General features: G+C 39.0%; 1 protein-coding gene across 2 annotated transcripts; it reads left to right on the top strand.

Annotated features, from left to right (window-relative positions):
• The first annotated feature begins 1,837 nt into the window (after window positions 1–1,837).
• On the top strand, window positions 1,838–19,119 carry LOC133129519 (galactocerebrosidase-like). 2 transcript variants are annotated; one of them, XM_061243675.1, is made up of 17 exons: window positions 1,838–2,080; window positions 2,187–2,255; window positions 2,599–2,662; window positions 9,187–9,300; window positions 9,432–9,571; window positions 9,718–9,756; window positions 12,329–12,459; window positions 12,889–13,044; window positions 13,442–13,566; window positions 14,727–14,854; window positions 16,129–16,218; window positions 16,336–16,425; window positions 16,712–16,856; window positions 17,303–17,483; window positions 17,645–17,808; window positions 17,910–17,986; window positions 18,349–19,119. In XM_061243675.1, exons 1-17 carry the CDS (start codon window positions 1,940–1,942, stop codon window positions 18,490–18,492), a joined length of 1,998 nt encoding a protein of 665 aa, XP_061099659.1. In that variant the 5' UTR covers window positions 1,838–1,939; the 3' UTR covers window positions 18,493–19,119. The 2 variants fall into 2 exon arrangements, with proteins under 2 accessions (XP_061099659.1, XP_061099660.1); XM_061243676.1 differs by lacking the exon at window positions 12,329–12,459 and adding an exon at window positions 11,682–11,809.
• Window positions 19,120–19,622: the final 503 nt, after the last annotated feature.

Below are 19,622 nucleotides of genomic sequence, written 5' to 3'. Positions count from 1 at the left end.
GTGTGGTGTGTGTGTGTGGTGTGTGTGTGTGGTGTGTGCGTGTGTGTGGGTGGGTGTGCGCACGCGCGCCTGTCTCTTGGACAAAGGAAAGGTGGGAGTAGCTAGCTTGGGTAAGCTAGAGTTCTTGGTGTGTTAATGAGTATTAGTGTTAGCTGTGAGAAGAGCGACTACTTGTGTAGTTTACTCTATATGCGCGAAAGACGACGAATCAATTCACGAACATATACGGCTAACAGAATACATTCCAATAATACAAAGCAAATATAGAAACACAGATTCACAATAAAATTTAAGACTAAGCCAACACTGGCTATGCCTGCAAATGCTTGTTTAGTCTTACTGAGTCCATAAGCATTGCTGGATCCAAAAAACGTGCTGTCCTTGTAGAAGCGGCGATGATAATGTGAACCGTTGTCCAAGGCAGATGCGCAGAGCTGGGATGTTCTCGTGGGCTGCGCGTTGTCGTCTGGTCCGTTCGGTTGCTGAAAAGATCGCTGGTCCTTTTTCCGGGTGGAAAAGTTCGTTGCTGTGGTTTGCAGGAGTGAACTGATGTAGCGTTCCGCGTACGCCAGTTTACATTCACTATAGGGCACTAAATTACCGCGAGGTAACTAGGTGTGTCCGTAGGCCTGGTAGTGCGCTGTGTAGAATTCAGCCTCTGTCCGAGTATCGGAGCAGATGAGGTGAAGAAACGAGCGTCGAAAAAGCAAGTGAATAGAAAGGGGCAATCCTGAGAGCATGCTTTGCTTTTATACAGGGAAGTTTATCGCTCCCTCCATTACGGGATTGGCTGAACCGAGCTAGACGTCATGCGGGGTGGACGTTGCGGAATTGTCCTGAGGGATTGTGGGAAATGTGGTTCCTACAGGCCCCATCCTCCTATATGCTCAGGGGCAGCAAATTGGGGATTTGCCTTGGAATTAGGTTCTCATGGACAAAGAGAAAGCATGATTACTCCTAGAGTGCCCAGCCAATCCCTCCCCCTGCCCAGGCACCAGTGACTTCATGCCCAAAGCCTTGACATTCCAGCACCAATCTGTACATTTCATTATAAGCAAAAGGAAAGATCCTGACCTCATCGACCAGTGATTGTTGATTTAGTAAAAGTGATACCTCTTACCAGACGGACAGAGACTCAGGTCAATCTAAGACTGCAAAGGAGTATATGTGTACCTGTTTTGCCACTTGGAATCCCTATCCAGCCAATTCCACAGGGCCTAGACCCACAACTTCATTGCAGCTTTCCCATACAAATCCCCCCTGGCCACAATCCTCCCAGTGGCAGTGTGATTTCCAATACACCACATCAATAGATCACTACATGAGTGATCTGTAATGTGATCTCCCTCTCCTTATAATGCCTCATTTAAGCAGCTTTTGTGAAGCAGTATAATCGAGTGATATATAAAATGTAAGTAAGATGCTTTGACATCTACCAGGCAAATAAATACTGCAATGTATTTTACAGGATTGACTAGTCCTGAGGGTCTAGCTGTAGACACGTTACAGAGGACACTTTTCTGGGTAGACAGTGAGACCAACAGAATTGAAAGGTCAGAAACGCCTTGTCAAAGCTGACAGGAAGGTGACAGTAAAGCAAATAACCGCACATTACAGTGGTATGCAGAAGAGCATCTCTGAACACACATATCATAACTGTGATAGGCTACAGCAGTAGAAATCTAAAAAATAAGTCTAATGAGTACCTAATAAAATGCTCACTGAGTGTATCTGGCAAGTTAATGTAGTCTCTGATCCATACTCCGGAGCGGATGGTGGCGGTAATGCACCACAAAGTTGAAATGAAGCTTCCGAAAAGAAGAAGAAGAGAGAGAAAAAAAAAAGAAATCACATGACGGCAGAGTAGCTCATATGACCACAGCGAATTTACGCTGCAGTTGTGCTCAAGTGTAGTGGTTGTGCTGTGAAAGCGATTGCAATGGTCGATCGTAGTTTTTTCTCTAGAATTGTGTGGGTATTGTCGTATTCCTGGTGTTGTTACGCCGAGAGCTATGTCTTGGACGATAACATCGGATTGGGAAGAGAATTCGATGGCATCGGTGGACTAAGCGGCGGTGGAGTGAGTGCTTACTACATTTGTATGATTAGTTCTTCCTTGAATATTCTGCTATGTTCAGTTTACATGCTTGCAACTAAAGTACATTAATGTGATCTTTTCTTTATAGGCAACTTCTCGACTTCTTGTAAATTACGGAGAGCCGTATAGAAGCCAGATATTGGACTACCTGTTCAAGGTTTGGTTGCTTCTTTATCTCCAGCAACGTTAGTCACATGAGGTGGACGTTAAACTCGTTTGCTGAGAGAACATTATAGCACATTGTGCATTAATCCTTGTTAAGGTGTGTCTATGTACAGCTTTACAATTCCATACTTTGATTTGCTCAGTAAACACCAGAAGCAACACGTACTGAGTTAATTATTTACACAATTACATTACAGTCCTAACATACACAACTTGGCTATACATTTTTAAGTCTCGCTTTTGTCGTTGGAGTAGCATAACCCCGTTGATAAGTAGAAACGGTCTTTTGTGTTGAAACACTGACTGCTGTTCTGTTCATTTTCAATACTTTCTAGCCGAACTTTGGAGCATCCTTACAAATTCTGAAGGTGGAGATTGGAGGTGATGCACAGACAACAGGTAAATGACTGACATATAGAGCCTGGTCAAGGTCAAAAGTTTTAAAATTAAGACACGTAACTGATAATTAACAAGTTGAAACATGCCTTGAAACCGAAAAGTATATTAAAAAAATAGATTAATACAATTTGAACATAATGCCGGGAAAAAATATTTTACTTTGGACTTGTTTGATCATAACTTGTTTTCAGTTTTGAATAGTATCCTGTCATTTGTTTTTTGGGTGTTTAATTAAATGAATTAATTCATTAATTTTTCATCACCTTCCACTGGCTGCCTATTGCTACATTCCCCACCCTACATCCAAACTCTTAATTACTCCTAACACCCTAGCAAGACCACTCCAGTTTGCCAGCTCTGGTCACCTTGTGGTCCCCTCATTATGAACACCAGGTGGTTAGCCTGCACGTTCATGCCTGTTCTCTGTTCTGATTCCACAGTTGTGAAATAACCTGTTTACCACTATCAGAACGGTAGAATCCCTTGCCATATTTTGATGCAGACTTAAAAGGCACCTTTTCAGGCTACCTTAGTCCCCCTTCTATACCCTTAAAGGTAGACGATGCGGTCTGTGTGTGGGAGGCCTGTAGCATAGTGGTTAAGGTACATGACTGGGACACGCAAGGTCGGTGGTTCAATCCCCAGTGTAGCCACAATAAGATCCACACAACCGTTGGGCCTTTGAGTAAGGCCCTTAACCTTGCATTGCTCCAGGGGGGGATTGTCTCCTGCTTAGTGTAATCAATTGTACGTCGCTCTGGATGAGAGCGTCTGCCAAATGCCAATAATGTAATGTAATGTAATGATGCCGGATTTCTTTCCTTGCTTCACTCCTGTCTTTACACGCAAACATATATTCTCAACCTTGCCCACACTGCCAAGATCATTCTGTCTAGCTTTTTTGCAGCTTTGTGGCAAACTACTGTGTGCTGTGATACCAGTGTGCTAACAACATGGTCTAATATGATTCGTAAGACATCTGCTTTAGTAGTCCTTTCCACACAAGACATTTTGTTTGTTATTTAACCAATTTTACTCGCGGTTGTATTTAGTTTGATAACTACATTAGTGTAGCTTGAATGAACCAATGCTTGCCACTTTTCAGTCTGCCCTGGCCTGCCTGGAAGGAAGTATATCACAATTCATACATAACATAAAACATAAAAAATGCATGGGATCTATTCTGACATAAGTTTCACCACATGCAGTACCATGTGAAACTGATGTAGGATTAGATGCCAGGTGGTCTTTTATTTCTTGTTAAATATTCAAAATTCTATAGGTCCTGGAGCACGTCATCGTGAACACCAGGACGTACCAAGATATTGAAATAAAACAATGCCCCCCCCCCCCCTCCCAGTGAGTTTATAAGAATTCCATTTTCATTTAAAATTGTAATTCACTTATGATTATCTGCTTTATATAGGTATGCATATCATATAATTAGATATTAAGTGTTTATAGATGAGTGTATACAGTTTAAAGCATTTTTAATCATGAAAAACTGGTTTAACCAGGTGGTTGGCTGATTGGTGTATTTTATTTCCATCGGTGTATTTTATTTCCATAGTGTAAGCAGTGAATTGTCAGAGCTATGGAACACTAAAGCCTGGCAATATAGCCTAGCTGTTGAGAGAGTTTAACACGTAACACACCCTATTCAACTGGTAGAAAGAACATTGTTTCACATTTGGCACTTTCCTTACCACTGTGATGTCTGCAAGGCTGCAGTTTCAGCTCTGCCAACCATAGATTATGTACATATTACTTCTCTTGCAACTTGAAATGTATCTATTTATTTTATTGAGCTAGTTAGTTTGCTAGTTTATTTCTACAAGCTGCTGCCTTCTAGGCTTCACTGAGGGTGTATACACTGGGCTGGAGGAACGCATTGGCAAATCATAGGAGACATAGTTATCTGGAATCCCACCGGAGGGGGGCCGCAATAGCCTATAGCTACATTTTCCCCATCCTTGCAGAGAGCCAGTGGTGTCACAAGCCTGAAACAAAGTGATTATGAGGCCATTCTTCAAATCTTCTAATAAAGCTGTAAATGTAGTGTAAAGCCATAACAACGAAGCCTAATGCTGCGTTCATGTCATATTAGAATGAAGGAATTAGCACCTTCTGACTGGGAAAAACCATTCACGTCAACCTCTGACATTAAACGCGAGGCAAAAAACAAAACTGCCACATAACATGCCACTTCTATAGACTACCATGATGTTTGCAGGTGTAACTTGAACTAAACGTTATAGTTTGTTCTGTGGGTGTAATAGGCTACTCCTATATGTGTTTTATGGAATTTATACAGTACTGTGCAAAAGTTTTATGCAGGTGTGAAAAAAATGCTGTAAAATAAGAATGCGTTGAAAAAAATAAATGTTAATTTATTTTGAGCAATTAACAAAATGCACGAACGGAAGAAGTGAATGAACAGATGAAAAATCTAAATCAAATCAATATTTGGTGTGACTACCCTTTGCCTTCAAAACAGCATCAATTCTTCTAGGTATGTTTGCACACAGTTTTTGGAGGAACTCAAACCTACGCTGGTAGGTTGTTCCAAACATGAAAGCATTCTTACTTTACAGCATTTTTTGCACAGTACTGTATTCAACTCCACTTAAGCATTAATTCATCAGGATTACCAGAATGAAACATCACCCATTTTAATGTTGAATCCTGTTGCGTTTTTATATATGAATAATTATAATATCCAATTGGCATATTCAAATAATTTAGCCACTCTAAATAAAATAAATATAATATGTATTATATATTAATAAAATATTAATTTATGGAATAATAAAATAACAGAACATGCTTTACAGCCGTCCTCTTCCATTTCTGCGCACAATACGAACAGCTGAGACCACTTGTGAAGTTTGTTTGGCTCCTACGAAAAACTGACATCTGAAAACATTGATAAATCCCACATTATTTGTGGAAATGCATCTCTGATGGATTTACGGTGAATTTTTGTGAGGCCCATTGTTACAGTATGTTGGCTTCCCTCTGACCAGGAACATCTACTGTTGCTCTTTGTTCAATGATAAGGTAAGGTGTGTAGACATCTAACCTGGTACCTCAGTTTCTTTCCATGCTCCGAGTTTCTCTCAAAGGACCCTGAATGCAGCTGCTTTATCTTGACTTGGTATTTTCTCCGGAATGGCAGTCAAACTTTCATTTTGTAAATTTGCAAATGTGGTATTGAACACTGGAGTGGATAATTTGTGGTGAGAACATGATCCGACCCAATTACAGGAAGCATTGTGCATTTTGGGTTAAACTGGCTGCTGTAGGGAGCTGCACTGTGCAGTATGGGATAAGGTAAAGTTTAGTTTTTACGGTTTATCCTACTCAACGCCACAAATTTCTGTCTAATGAATGAACGACCTTAGCACACACGTGATTTTGTTTATCATGGTTCGCAAAAAAACAACATTGTATTTGGTTCTGACCAATACTACAGTGGTGTGACAAAGTGTTTGCCCCCTTCCTGATATCTTTTTTTTTTTTTTTTTGCATGTTTGTCACAATTTAATATTTCAGATCATCAAACAAATTTAAATATTAGTCAAAGACAACACAAGTAAACACAAAATGCAATTTTTAAATGAAGGTTTTTATTATTAAGGGAGAAAAAAAATCCAAACCTACATGGCCCCTAGTGATTGCCCCCTAAACCTAATAACTGGTTGGGCCACCCTTAGCAGCAACAACTGCAATCACTTTTTCACACAGGGCCATGTAGGTTTGAATTTTTTTTTTTTCTCCCTTAACAAAAACCTTCATTTAAAAACTGCATTTTGTGTTTACTTGTGTTGTCTTTGACTAATATTTAAATGTGTTTGATGTGAAACATTTAAGTGTGACAAACATGCAAAAAAAAAAAAAAAAAAGAAAGAAATAGAAATCAGGAAGGGGGGGAACACTTTTTCACACCACTGTATATCTATGAAAGTGCCCTTCGTAATGAATGTTTCTTTATAATATTTTCAAGGTGAAAATCCTGCATTGTATGCCTTAAATAAAAATCAAGAAATAAAATAAATCTGTACTTAATGATTATTGTAAAGGGTCCAAGGTATCAAATGAGCCTCAAACCGTCATGTTGCTGTCAGATATGCAGTAGATGTGGATGGATCCCTCCAAGGGTTGTTTCTCCTGAATGATTGTCCTGCTGAACCCAATGGAAAAATTACAACCAAAAATGTCTTAAATGCCTTAAATGTCAGCAATCAATTCAGAACCAAGAAACCAGACCCCATTTCATGTACATTTCTAACTTTGTTGATATTTTGAGACAGTCAGGACATTCGGTTTCATAAAGGGATTTCACAATTCTGTTCTAGGTTATTGCTCGGACAACAGTGTCTTAAGCACAAACCTGCAGGTTTGTTTGGGGGATAACATGTTATGTAGCCTATAAACCACCAGGTAAAATCGCACTAAGACAGCAGAAATGAGCTCAGTTTTTGTAAGCGAGGTTCTTGTTGATGAACTGAACCATTATGAAGAGCATTTTGAAGGGAACGCGTTTTTTCAGAATGACAAGACCTTTTTAGGCTGTCTTTGAGCACCTCCGATTTAGTTGTGAGGGAATCCTTTACCTCCAGCTATTAATACTAGAAGTGCACATTGCAAAGCGATGTAAACCCTGCAGATACTGTTTTGCACTCTCACAGGTACATTTTTACATGCTCTTGGCAATGCTGAAATAATAAAACTTGTTTTATACACATGCAACCTACAATGCATAATCACCAATTATATTTCCATAGCATTCCCAAATGTCATGTTAGGTTAGCCATTACAGTGTACAAGGTATTGGTTATTAATTTACGTTATTAATTTCAATACTATATAATTGAATGTTTCATTTGTTTCCATCATTAGAAAACGAATAAATGCGAAGTCTTATTTGTCAGCAAATACCTGCCAGTTCCTCTCATTTTGGCCACTTGCGCTATGTGTCATTTGCAAAAGACAACATAGATTACATTCTGAGAGTTCAAAATATTGTTCTTATGGAGCCCCTGAAGTAAAAAAAAAAAAAAAAAAAAAAAATTCATATTGTGCGCGCAATACTTTTTGGAACTTTGTGGGCTCCGTGGCCCTCATCAATTTTCACGTGGGCAGAGCCCTGCATTCCTTTCTCTGTAAGGAGTTTGATTTTGCCATGCGATTCATCCATCCTTTATAGCAGTGTGGGTGTGCGCAGTTGTGGTTATTCAATGGGTGTGCCGTGGTGGCGCACGGCTAAGGCATTGGACCTTGATGCAGGCATCAGTTTGATTCAGTTGCACACAGAGGTTCACCTGGGGGGCTTGCATGTTTGGACTTGCATGTTTGGACATGTTTGGACTCCTTAAAGGTACAATAGGTCATTTCAGACTGCTAATTGCAGCAACTAACACCCTTAAACCACAACATGCACTGTTTTGGAAAGTTGACCGTCACAAACACGACAGAGCCTGCCATCTTTTCGTACTGTTCTAGTAAGAAAATGTTCATCGAACAGGTGACTTTATGAAATGTTGACTTTAGTGTGCTGCACAACACTATATGTTTTGTCTTTTTAAGTTTTCACTTTCGCTAACCCAACTATATTATGAGCAAGCAACGTATTTGGCTGTGGAACTAGCTGGCGATATCACTAAGATATGATAGTGTACCACAAACGATACAATTGCAACTTAAAGTTTGCAATTTGAGACAAATAAAGGTTTATCTAAACACGCATGATTCAACACGTAAAGAGGTAAAAGGATCTTGTAGCTACCCAAGTTGCACTACAGACAGGCGATCACTGAAATTATGTATACTATTGCTTATTATCCAGGCAACAAATACATATCTAATTCTAAAACAATACCGGTTCGTTATCGGCAGCAACAAGGAAATTAGCTGTTAGTTAGCTTGCCAATTATTTGTAAATTCATCGAGCTAACAATGGCTAATTTGCTTGATGCTACAGATAGCGAAGTGGTATTGTTTTATAACTAGATCGTAGTCTTCGCTTGGATAATAAGTAATAGTTTCACTGATGGCTTGTCTGCAGTGCAATTTGGGCAGCTACATGCAAACAATCAGAATAAGCCCCCACGCCATTGGCTGTGGCAATTAGAACCATGAGCTTGAATTATTGTACAGCTGTGCAATGTTTTGGTACAGAGTGAAGGCCCGTCAAATGTATATTTTTAAAACAGAATTTAAGGGCTGTAGACACAGACAGATGGTGAGTCAACATGTCCGTGAGCCTTTTTCAATGATAGGAATGGATTTACGATGGTCTTGTAACAATGTTTTAACAAAAAAATCTTACCTATTGTCCCTTTAAGTGTTCCTAAATTGTGCACTCACTTTGCAAAACTGAAAATCCTTACTAACCCAAAATGTCAACAAAGTAATCAGGTTAACAGAGTTAGCCATGTAGACTTCATGAAACAGGCCCCAGAGCATTTTTTGTTTTTAAATGAGTTTTTTTTTTTTTTGTTTGTTCTTGTTTTTTTTGACAGATGGTACAGAACCCTCTCATATGCACTATGAGAATGATGAGAACTACTTCCGAGGCTACGAATGGTGGCTTATGAAAGAAGCTAAGCAAAGGAACCCAAACATCACACTTATTGGTGAGATCATAGCCTATGAATCAACTAAAATAACGGAATGTTTGCCTATTAAGGGAAGTTTTACTGTGTTGCAAAAAGGACACTGATTTCCTACAAGATTTAAAGTGATAAACCACTGTTGTTGCTTTAAGGTTTGCCCTGGGCTTTTCCTGGTTGGATTGGGCATGGAAAGAGCTGGCCATTTGATTACCCAGATATCACTGTCTATTATGTTGTATCTTGGATCATCGGGGCTAAACAATACCATGACCTGGACATCGATTATATTGGGGTAGGTTATTGGTTACATTTGAAATGGCTGTCTTGGTGCTTCTATTAATTTATGATGAAAATGTATGTAAAATGACAATGTATATAAAATGTCATGCATTAATGATATGAATTGAAGGTGTGCATCTATTCTTTTCCCCTATATAGATATGGAATGAAAAGAAATTTGACATCAAGTACATAAAGGTAATGGCTGTTTGTCATGCATGTCATTTTAAGTATAAATGAATAGCCTGAATTGGTTAAGCTCATTTAATTTGTGCATTCATGAAAGGGTAAGTTATGTGCATAATTATAAAAGCATAAGGAAAGTGGTTAACCTTTACTTGAAATGTAAAGGTTATACATTTATTGAAATGGCTATAAGTAGCAAAAGTGAATAAATTCAAGCAGCCACCAACATTTAGTTTCAAGTGCTTTGTTTTGCAGTTCTTTATAAAGCAGGCTTATTATTATTATTATTATTATTATTATTATTATTATTATTATTATTATTATTATATATAGCATAAGTTTTATTTAAAGCTGAGTGTGTATACAACAACATTTTCAAACTCCAGTCCAAGGTGAGCAACTCACAAGCACACGCTAGGGGAGAAACGGCAAAATTAAGATTTTTCACTTACTGAATTATTCAAAGATAATATGCTTAGTAGCTGTGAACAATTTAATGTAAACATTTGTAACAGAGGTGTGGTACAATTGTAACAACAAAATCATATTCTGCATGTATGTTTAAAACGCCAATCAATTAGAAATGTCATTTATTTTAGTTTATTTGAGAGACTGGATGAGTTATGCTTAATAGAGACATTGACATGACATAATTTAAAGGTCTGTGTTATTCATGTGTTCACAAACAAACTGCAAGTTAGCAAGTCTCATTCACTATACAGGAATGTGTTTCAGTAGCCTAGCGCATGCTAACATGCCGCACGGCGACAGACTTGCCGTTTCATTGCTTTTTGATTTATGTGTGTATGCAATGCAAGCCAAACGTATGCAGACTTTGAACCAGGGGATAAATGAGTCTTTTGGTTTAATGAGCACAAACATCAAAGAGCAAACAAAACACTACGGATTAATTCATTTACTTGACTAGGTTGGAAAAAAATGTGTATATATATATAGAGTTCAGACTTGCAGGCTAGTTAGCTGGATAGCACAGTGCACACTGTATATGAATACTTTTCACATCCATGCTGATAAAATGTTTCTTACAATTGTGAAACATTCCAATTGTGTCAGTTATCCCCAACACTATTTAGGAAAGACGGAGAATCAAAGTTTTCATGTCCTTGAGTTTTCACACAAAGTTGCCAAGGCTACAGTGTGGCTGGAGATGGAGGGCAGTCAAATAACCATGGCCAATAGGCAAAATGATTACCCATTTATTTTGTTGGCATTATTTGCATCAAACTTTGCAGGAAACTTAATGTGCTGGCTTATAGGAAAATTCTGCACAGTATGTTGATATGTCAGTATGCAATGCAAAGATTAAATGGTTTAAAGTTCATGAAATGGCACATTTTCATAAATTTGTTTTCTAGCCTGAATTGGCCCATGTATTTCATTTGACGGTGCGATACACATAGGCCAGCAAGAGGTTTTCCTCTTTAAATTTATGCTTTTCTTATGTTTAAATTGTCTCGACTAAATGAAGTGCTGTCTTAAAATTGCATTTGTGGTGAGAAGAATCGCTACAACGCGAGGTCATAGGCGACAATTCAGAGAGCTCTTTTTGTCCGTTCACATCATTGCCAAATTGTTTGTTTTGTTACATTTGAAAGATTCGTTACTTCACGTCAGACCCGACTCCCAACAAAATCAAACCAGTTTGATATTGTCTTGGGGTTCCCAGACAAATTCAAGACTGGTTTGGAATGTTAATAGTCGCCTCGATCTCACATCACGTGACTTTCAAGCTGACTGATTGACTTTTGCAGATTCTCATGACTGGAAAATTAGGACTAGAAATCCTAATTATAGCTCTCCGCTTAATCTTTGAAAAAAAGCATTAATTATTATTAATTATTAATCGCAGTCTGAAGTTGTTCAAGTCCTTCATTGTTGAGACTCTGCTTTCCTTAAATTTGCTATCTGTTGCTAAGGTCCTTCGAGATGTATTGGATAGAGTTGGTTTAACCGATGTTGGCATCATCGCAGCGGATGGTGACTGGAGCATCTCAAATGCCATGGCCATAGACCCTTATCTCAATGATGCTGTTAAAGTGATAGGGTAAGTATGGGAGAGTAGGGACTTGACAGACACCAAGCAAAAGTGAGAGGCCCAGGGCTTGCCTGCTGTTGTGACACTTTGTTTCCCCATGGTGCAATGTTTATGTCCTCATGTAACATACTAACAGCTAACTTTTTGTTAGTTCCATTGGTCCAGATGGTGAAATATATTACAGCTGTATTATCTGTGTCATGTCTGTGACAAGCTGTCATTTCCCCAAGCAGAGGAATCTATTTTTTGTTTTTAACCCTGATATTACAAATTAGGATAGTAAGCCTGATCCTTGCTAGTATAGCAATTTTTTTTTTTTTTTTTAAACTTTTTTTACTTTTTTTACTCCTGACACTAAATGTTGGTGGCTGTTTTTCTGGGTTTTCATTGCAATGCATTCATTACAAAGTGATATTTCGTACAATGAGGAGACACACATGCATGCGCACAGTAACTGCATTGCATGTGTAACACTTTGTATGTTATATCTTTGTCAACTCCACTTTTTTCCCTGCTTTCAATGGGAAGCTCCTGCGATACACCTTGGATAAGAGTGGTTTGGAAAGAGTTAAAATCATAGCCAGCGATAGCCTGTGGCAGCCCATATCCCGTTCCATCCTGCTTGATCCAGAACTTCGAAATGCAGTTGAAGTTATTGGGTATGTTTTTAGTTTTTTTTTTGCGCCATTTGCCACTGTTCTCTTAGGTGGGTGACATATTTATTTTGATAACAGAACCTTCTCTGGGAGACTGTGGGGGAACAAAGTGCTCATGAAAAGCTGTGCAAAGCTACATGTTTTATTGACTGGGGTTTCTTTCCCAGCTATCTTAGGAAAATGTAAAGTAAATTCTATTTTGGGCGATGCTATTCTGGGGAAATGACTAGCGTGTTCAAAAGTTATTGGAATTTGTTGCTTCTGCAGAAGAAGCACATCAGTCCTTGATTAAACTTGACTGAGTGAGATAGAGAATGAAGGTAAGCAGGTCTTGAGGACACTAAGGTCATGTCCTCAATTACAGGAAGTCAGAAAACATAAGTAAGACGGGAACTGCTGTTTTAAGAGTATCTTTATTGAATGGTGTTGCAGGGCGCATTACCCAGGGACCCACACAGTGGAAGATGCACTGAAGTCTGAGAAAAAGCTTTGGTCTTCAGAGGACTACAGCACATACAATAATGACATTGGTGGGGGCTGCTGGGCCCGCATTCTCAACCAGAACTATGTCAATGGCCGGATGACTGCGTAAGGGTCCAGTTTCTAACTAAATTTTAAATGTCAATTTCACTGTAATATAAAATGTAACGTATGTAGCAGACGCTTTTATCCAAGGTGACGTACAGTACAAAAACTGCAGACTAAAGTTATTAGAACAGACTAGATTGGATAAGGTACAATTCACATAAAATCAGTTGTACAGCCTGTTGGATTGTCTTGGGGGAATATCTCCCTCTGATATAATAGAAAAATGCTAATGTTTTTCTTTTTACCCTGATGAAACAGCCTTGCACTGCAGCAGTCATATATAATTATATGTTCTTAAACAGAATGATAGACAGTACATTCAAGTTTTTCCTGGACTGTGTATTTTTGTATACTTATGGTTTTGCTGTAAATTTGCCCTTCATGTTGTGTGATTCAGCACCATATCCTGGAACCTGATTGCCAGTTATTATGAGCAGCTTTCATTTGGAAGAGATGGACTGATGACGGCAGAGGAACCCTGGAGCGGAAACTATGTGGTGGAGTCCCCTATATGGATTACTGGTATTACAATTAGTACTATTAATACCATTCTATGGCAAACCCTGAAAAATATGTATAGATATGGAATGTCCTCCCAAACCGTAACTTAATGGTATACCTACCATTTCATCTGCTGTGATACTGATGTCCTCACTAGGCAGAAATCGGCAGGCATCACTTTTTGCAGAAATTGCACCCAGCTTTGCAATCGCACAAAAAAGGAAATGTTGTGGCAAAAGCAAATGTGGTCCAAAAAAACACTGATTATGATGGAATGTTGAATGGAATTTGTATTGTATTGAAAGCCTTTGCGTGTAAGGTCTGTTTCTAGAGTCACATGTCACATATGGATAAAGCTGTGAATTTGGCCAGAGCAGAAGACATCTGGCCCAAAAGCATTTCCTTTTTAATCAATCGGCTTCCTCGCTAGGCCCCATAGGAGGACTGTATGAACATGTGTTCCCGGATGAAGTATGATTCCCTCCAAAAACAGGGAACAAAACCAACCGCCACCTGCCAGAGACCGCTCTTATTCCGCTATAAAAACTATTTGATATACCGCGATAGCTATATTGCGCAGTCCTAGTATTGAGTGCTGCACGATATATCATAGATGAACATGCGAGATAAACACATCGCAAAAGACTGTTTGAACTGCAATGAATAGTATTTATTTAAATTGATTGGCTGCTCATGTGCAATTTCTTCAATAAAAGCATATTGGAAATAATGCATTTTATTTTAGTTATTTTAAAAAAATACAATTCAGTGGGCATAGGCCATTTATTGGCTCGGGTCTATGTTGGTAGTGTGCCTAAAGAAGAAAGACTACACACTTCAATATTTATCGCAAGTCATATTGTCATTGCAATATTTGACAACGCAAGTCACATATTTTCCTCATATTGTGCGGCCCTAGTATAGAGTAATTGTATTACTTTTAAAAATATCATTGAAATAGAACATACTCTGTTATTGTTATTATTATTCATATATACATACCAAGGGTGACTGGCATGGCTTACAGGTTTTTCTTTCTGCTCACACTGCTGAGTAATTACTGTAGTTCAGGTTAAATGCTTTGTTCAAGGGTATGCCAGCAGTTTCTGGTCTCATTCATTTTCCAAAATGCCCCACAGTTACCTTGTGCACCAGGAGTCCTAAAATTGTCTCTTCTGCAGCACACACCACCCAGTTTGCCCAGCCTGGATGGACCTATCTACAGACCATTGGGCACCTGTCCCAAGGAGGAAGCTACGTTGCCCTTACAGATGGAAAAGGAAATCTCACAGTCATAATAGAAACCATGGTACATGTTCTTTTTTTTCTGAAATTTTGTATTGCGTTGAGTTTTATCTTCAGTCCCCTCCAAAAATATTCAAGTTCAATTCCTTTGTTTTTGCTATACACTGAAGACAATTGAGTCAGATCCGAATATCACCTTTTGTTTCCTGGTATTTTTTTAAAATCTGGATTTTTTTAAACAACTTGGAACATATCACCTTTTGTATCAGATCACCCAATTTTTAGGTGAGCAAAAGTATTGGAACGTGAGACAGGTGTTTCTTGTTAGATTGATTAGTTGAGCAATAAATGGTTTTACCCTTGGGGTTTGCATTTGTGTTAGAAAAACTTGTAGAGTGACATTAAAAATGCAGTTTCTGAAGCAAAACTAAAAAATTCACTGGAACTGAGGAATGTAGTTTGTTCATCCTGGGCTCAAATACCTGTTTCTAGGTGCCTGAATTTGGTTGATGCAACACAGATACGCAGCAGTTAAACAATGGTTATGCAACTATATATTAGTTAAGTAATTTAAAGTTAAATCTTGAAACATTTCTTCTGCTTATACAGTTTGAAGAAAGTTTACAAATTAATATTCCTTTTCTTTGCTTCCTGTAAAAGAACAATCCAGACTTGATAAAATTTGCTTATGCTTATGTGTAATGTTTCCACTACATTTGAAATATTGGAACTAAAAGCTATTAAAATATATTTGCACTTTATTCACTTTTTTTAATGCACTGCTATTTGCTTGAACACAACACTATGTTCTACATAGTTTAACAGGTGTAAATACCAGGAATGAAAAGCTGAAATTCTGAAGACTTGTTTCATGTTCATCTCTTTATCTCAACCCCAAATGTATGCAGTGTATAGCAAAAACAAAGGAATTGGCCTTGCTGTTCCTATACTTTTGGAGGGGACTGTATGTTCAGCATACTCCTTGTGTGAACTATGATAATTCTGTTATTTTTCTGGGGTCTTGTGCATGCCATTCATTAATCTGTGAAACTTAAAAACGTTAGGCAAAGTACAGTAGATGTATTCTAGCAAAGATGTAACAACTGTAGTCTAGCTGTGAACTACAGATGACACAGGCCCTGCATAATGGGCAATCGTTGACATGTTAACAAAATCAACCAAAAAAAGGCTAGGGTCATTGTAAAATAAAATATTTGCTTCACCCTAGTTGTACTAAAGTACACTAGTCCCATCAGAGTGCTGTGTCATGACTGAAGTCAGAAGTCATATGAGCTTTATCCAATTCTAAATCCTTGTTTTATTTTTATTTCCCCCTAGACGCACGATCACTCAATCTGTGTAAGACCTCCTCTGCCACACTTCAATGTCTCTTCCGAGAATGCAACATTCCAGCTCAAGGGATCCTTTGTGCGTACTGTAAACGTCCTGAAATTTTGCTGCAGTATATTGACGGCTCAGCCACACACTAAAATGAAAACAGACATTCTGGTTTTCAGTAATATTTTTGCACTGGTTGTGTTCCAGGGATCCATGTCTATGCTCCAAGTGTGGCAGTCCAAGTTTGATTTCAAAACTAAAAATCCCACTTTCTTCAAGCAACTCAATCCTTTGAAGGTATGCCTCTTAGATAAAGATGCTGCAGATTCCTTGTAGAACTCTAGCTCTTGCACTGATGTTAATTGTTCAGAGTGATATCTGCAGTCATTTTTATTTTGTTTCACAATATCTGTATTGTGAATGGCCATATGAACATGAAATGAGCTTTCTATCAATGAGGTTTATTCTCATGCTGTGCATTGTTTCGGTTTCCAAAAAATGCTGCAGTACTTGTTTGATGTAATGATTTAAGCTTTAAGTTGAATGGCTTAGGGTGCGCCTGTTTACTTCATGTCTTTTATAGATTTCTGACGGGATCTTCACCTTGAACCTGGAACCAGATGAGGTCTACACATTAACTACCATAACTACAGGCCATAAAGGGAGCCATCCAGCACCACCAGCTTCCACCCCCTTTCCTAAAGCATATAAGGATGACTTCAATGTCCGTAGGTGTCTGGCCAAAAGGGGGCTATAATTATAATTTTCTTCTCCCCTCTCTTCCCACAAGTGTGTTCTTGATCGACTTTTGTTACTCATTTCCTAGTTACACTTTTCTTAGTCTTATAAATGTTTTTTCCTGATCTGTCACCTTTGATACATGATGCTGTGTCACTAAAGGTTTTTTTTTATTGAGATTAAATAAAGCATACATTAAACACACCTCATTGTTTTTACCAACTTTAGATTATACTTTTTTGTCACTCCTTGAAGGTGCCTGCTATGTCTTTCATTTTTTCTATGAAATGCACTCTGACATAGATTGTTGACACTGCACTGATGATTTGATTCTAGAGTTTGGCACAATATGTGAAGTAGCTCAAGAGGACATGCCTCTGTGGTCAAGTTCCTGACTTTAACTGTGCCTTTGCACCACTGCACTCCATTTCTGCAGGCAACCCCTTCTTCACGGAGGCGCCCAACTTTGCTGACCAGACAGGTGTGTTTGAGTACTACATGAACCTCACGGACCCAGGGCTGCATGTATTCACGCTGCGCCAGGTGGTCACGCAGCGCCCCGTCACCTGGGCCTCCGATGCTGACCAGACCATCAGCATTATTGGTGACCACAGCTGGTAGGCCACACCGTGACCCATCCACAGCTAGGCCTGAAAGTGCCATGGAACTATCTTTTCTTTCCGTGCTGTAGACACCTGAACTGTAGACACCTGACCCCCCCCACAATTATATACCTGAATAGAAGTAGTCCAGGGTGGTGAATGTTTTTGTTTTACAGGCAGAACCAGACTGTGACCTGTGATGTTTACATTGAAACTGAGAAGAGTGGAGGCCTTTTCATTGCAGCGCGAGTGGACAAAGCGGGAGAGTCTGTGAGGAATGCCAAAGGAGTCTTTTACTGGGTGTATGCAGATGGCACCTATAAGGTCACCAACGACATTAGTAAGTGCCCTACAAGTTACTCATGAGTCTAGTTCCTGACTGCAGCTGCCAGTTGTTTACGATTGTATCTGAGATGAGCTGTTTTTTTTTTTTTTAAATAGACGGGCAAACTGTGCTGGCCGAAGGCTTGTCTGGAACGAGAGCAGGTTCCTGGCACACGTTAACCCTCACCGTCAAGGTTGGTCAAGACAACTGGTAACACTTTACTTGCACCCCTTGCCATAAGGCTGACATAACCGATGTTGCAAGATTGCATAATTGATGATGTCATTCCCTAATGGTCACGCCCCTTTAGGCCTACATTTTCCTATGGTTATTTAGGTATATGTGAATCCCACATGATTCAAGAAATGACCTGAGCGTGAGCACATATGTCAGTTAACTGCCATCATCTGTTATGCCATCTTGGGACAGCTGTTATGTCATGTATGACAGTGTTGTTGGCCTTATGGTGAGGGGTTCAAGATAGCTTTCGCAAGATCTTATTTCATCCACACAATGATTTGAACCCATTTTCTGGTATTTTTTCTTGTTTGTTAGGGCCAATATGCCTCTGGAATGCTGAATGGATATCCCTTGTGGAAGAATGCAGTCATCCTAGGACCTCAGAATGGCTGGGCAGCCATTGGCACCCAATCATTTGAACTGGCTCAGTTTGATAATTTTGTAATTGATGCAGAGTGATTGAGGCCTGTCATGAAACTGTTAAGCAGAATGGGCATCCATCATATTTGAGGCCTCACGACCCTTGCTTGCACTTAATTATCAGCATCATACTATTCATTTGGTGTAGATGGTGTAGGTTTTTAATTAATGATTCTCTGGGAATTTTTCTGTCAAGTGCCTACATTTTTCTAAAGTTGATTATCAAACTAAAATTACTTTACGAAAAGGATCACCTGAGGTTATTGTTCTAAAATGGTAAACAGTATTGACATTCATGCTTGACCATACATTTAAAATAATTCTATTGTACCTCCTATTTGATTTATTTTAATTTTAAATTCCATTCCATTGTCTTGAAGAGCTGCCTTATATTTAATCTCTGAATGTGGTAGTAAGGGGGTGAAGGGAACTTGAATTACTCTGTTTTGTAATTTACCAAAGGGCTATTTCTTTTATTTTTAAACACATTGTGCACTTTGAAGTCATTTGGATACTCGTAAATGCAATACTGCACAGTTTGGGGTAAAATTACAACCAACAGTTTACAGGTTGAATGAAATATTAACTTTCTAAATGAGGTAATACATTTGATTGTGAGAGTAAGAGTGTGAGTATTGACAAACCATTAAAAGTGGGATAAACCAACTAACTAGTGCTAAACCATCACTTCTGTGTCTACATTTCATAATGTTGGTAGCACAGAAGACTCCTTCAATCATTCAGAATGCTGCTGTTCCTCTGATCTACCAAGGGGTCTGGTCATGTCTTTCCCTTTTTAATCTGCTTCCACTGGCTACCAAAATTGGCTTGAAAAAATTCAAACCTTGATTCTAGCCTATCTGGTAGCTAAAGAACTACTCTGTAGTCTTTAAAAGCTCATCGGATCCACCAGCCAGACCTACAGTGTATGGGTGGCCCTTCCCCTTCCCTGTGTGCCTGTGGGCCTACTTCCCAGGATGACCTGTCATGTGTCTCCCAGGGTCAGGACAGGAGTAGTCCTGCCCATCTTCCATTACTGCTGAAGTGCCACCAAACTGTCCTCCAACTATGTACTGTCCACTAAACATGCTACCTAGCCGAATACAGATCATTTCTGGTAACCACAAGGCCTACTCTGGATGAAAAAGTTAAGCCTGACAAATTTTCTC

Source organism: Conger conger, chromosome 5 (genome assembly GCF_963514075.1).
Source record: "Conger conger chromosome 5, fConCon1.1, whole genome shotgun sequence".
Taxonomy (NCBI): domain Eukaryota; kingdom Metazoa; phylum Chordata; class Actinopteri; order Anguilliformes; family Congridae; genus Conger; species Conger conger.
The sequence above is the reverse complement of the archived record's forward strand: the minus strand, read 5'-3'. Positions and strand labels throughout refer to the sequence as shown.